A 2,262-nucleotide genomic window follows, 5' to 3' on the forward strand; every position below is an offset into this window, starting at 1 on the left:
TATTTTTATGATCATAAACTATAACAGTTAAATAAGATGTTTCTGCCAATAAGACAATGTTGTCAGCGGGTGACCAATGAGTATTTATTTAAAATGAAGTATAAACATTAACTGCTATGTTCGACTGCTTGGCATGCAGTCGGCCATCATGCGGTGTTGATGACAAAGCTGAGTTTGGCCTGCTCCTCTCCAGGAAGTGAGTTTACAGCAACTTGGAAGTCAGCCAGGTGCAGCTGAGCAAACTGCTTCAACAATGTGGCCAGAATTTGCTGTGTTTCTGAACAAATAACAGAAAGAATGTGAAACAATGGCCAAAAAGTGGCCAATTTAATATTTACCTTTATCCACTTCGTTGTTGCCAAGTACATGACAGCATGAGTCAACGATAGGCTTCATTAGCTTCACTATCTGCAAGGTACCAACAGCTTCATTAGAAAATGAGTGGATATCAAATGAAATGGCAAGTCAATGGAATGTCAAATTGGACTATACATATGTTGTGACTGTGTTACAAAGCTCAGGTTTACATGCTTGGACAGAAAGTGATTCATCCGACAAGGTTCCAGACTGCCCAAAAGGGTGGCCTTTTGCATCTCAAATTTGAGACTGCAAGAAGATTTTAGTCTACTCATACCTATATGACCAGTAAATTTGCTGATATATATCTTCTTGTTTTTATTTTTGATGCCGACAAACTTCTGCTCCACATTTCAGTCTAATTATGTATTATGGTAACTATTTAATTTGTAAGTTGCGCACCCCAGATTTTTCTCTAAAATGTTTAGGTTAGGAGCCACTGTGTTCAATTGTCTGTGTTGAGGAACGTTGACAGCCAACAGCTCCTTTTACTGACCATATGAGGTCTCACTGACATTGTTGAAATTTTGCATGTTTAACATGCTTGCTGTCATGTTGTTAAATCAACAATATTCCTTTTTTTGTCTGAGATTGAAATCTGTTGGTAGTCCTTGGAACACATTTCATGCAAGGCAAACCAAGTCAGTGTTGTTTTACTTGTCGCCAAATGCAACTACAGTGGGCCCCCGGTTTACGAACTCCCCCTTTTACGAACTTTTCGACTTACGAGCGTGGACCACGGCGTTTTTTGTCCCCCACTTACGCACAAACCTTTCGTCTTACGAACAATCCGACATGCTGGTCAATATGTTCGTACAATTATTTTCGCTTTGCTGCATCAACAAAATTAAATGATCACGCTTGTAACGACAACGCTGAACGCTATTGCTCTTACAATGTCACAGTCACTGTCTCAGTCACGGAGTCAGTCACGGATATGCCGATATGCTATTGGTCGCTTAAGGTCACAGTCCTGGTCTCACTCACGGATATGCGGATATACTATTGGCCGGCGTCACGTCAATCACAGAAATGCCGATATGCTTGGCCGAACACCATCTAGCTCAGTGTTTCCCAACCTTTTGCTCACCGCGTCACATTTAAAGCCTTGAGGGTGCTGTCCGCGGCACAGTCAATGCCGTAAATGTATACAGCGGACCGGGGGGGTGTGCTGTCCGTGGCACAGTCAATGCCGTAAATTTAGACAGCGGACCGGGGGTATAATTTCCCGAGGCACAACTGACAATATCTGTGCCGCGGCACACAGTGGTTGAAAAACATGGATCTAGCTTGATGGCACACCTGGTCGGTGTGTTGTGAAGACTTTACAAACTTTATCTGTTAGACGTGGCTGCTAAAATTGCTAGTGGTGGTAAAGGAAGAAGAGAATGATGACAATAGAAACGAAGCAGGAGATAATAAAAAAAATACGGAGGCTCACGCATAGTTAACCTTGCTCGTGAGTATGGCCGTAACCGCTCGGCAATCTCCTAAGGGCAAGACTTGCCAGGACTTGCCAGGGGACGGACCACAACAACAAAATGGAGAGGCTTCTTCTATTATGGATTAAAGAGAAGGAAATCGCCGGTGATGTTCTAGTTTGAGAAAAGTTCCCGTTTAAGAAAATAAATAAATAAATTCTGCGGGTTGGTCTCTGCTCCCCTCCGCCTCTACCCAGCTCAAGTCACGTCGCCCCAAAGGTAAATGTCATTTTTCCTTTGTATATGTTATTTAATTTAACTGTACAGTAGATTATGTTACTAATTTTTAATGTGTATAAAGTCGTGATGTTTTTACCTAAGGTTTTTGCACACGTTGCACACATTCACTAATTAACATAGGTTTGGATTGCCCGTCATACGAGCAGTTCGAGTTACGAGCGTAGCCGCTGAACGGATTAAGTTC

At 42.3% G+C, this 2,262-nt stretch overlaps 1 protein-coding gene across 3 annotated transcripts in view; it reads right to left on the minus strand.

Annotated features, from left to right (window-relative positions):
• Positions 1-65: 65 nt before the first annotated feature.
• Positions 66-2,262, minus strand: part of ipo4 (importin 4) — a 159,794-nt gene continuing 157,597 nt past the window's right edge. For all 3 annotated transcript variants that reach the window (XM_088401878.1, XM_088401879.1, XM_088401877.1), the window contains 2 exons: positions 339-408; positions 66-277 (listed from right to left, as the gene is read on the minus strand). In XM_088401878.1, coding sequence (XP_088258004.1) covers positions 147-277; positions 339-408 — 201 coding nt within the window. In that variant the 3' untranslated portion in view covers positions 66-146. The remainder of the gene's footprint in view (positions 278-338; positions 409-2,262) is intronic.

This window comes from Hippichthys cyanospilos, chromosome 19 (assembly GCF_059441005.1).
Source record: "Hippichthys cyanospilos isolate Australia breed blue-spotted pipefish chromosome 19, RoL_Hcya_1.0, whole genome shotgun sequence".
Taxonomy (NCBI): domain Eukaryota; kingdom Metazoa; phylum Chordata; class Actinopteri; order Syngnathiformes; family Syngnathidae; genus Hippichthys; species Hippichthys cyanospilos.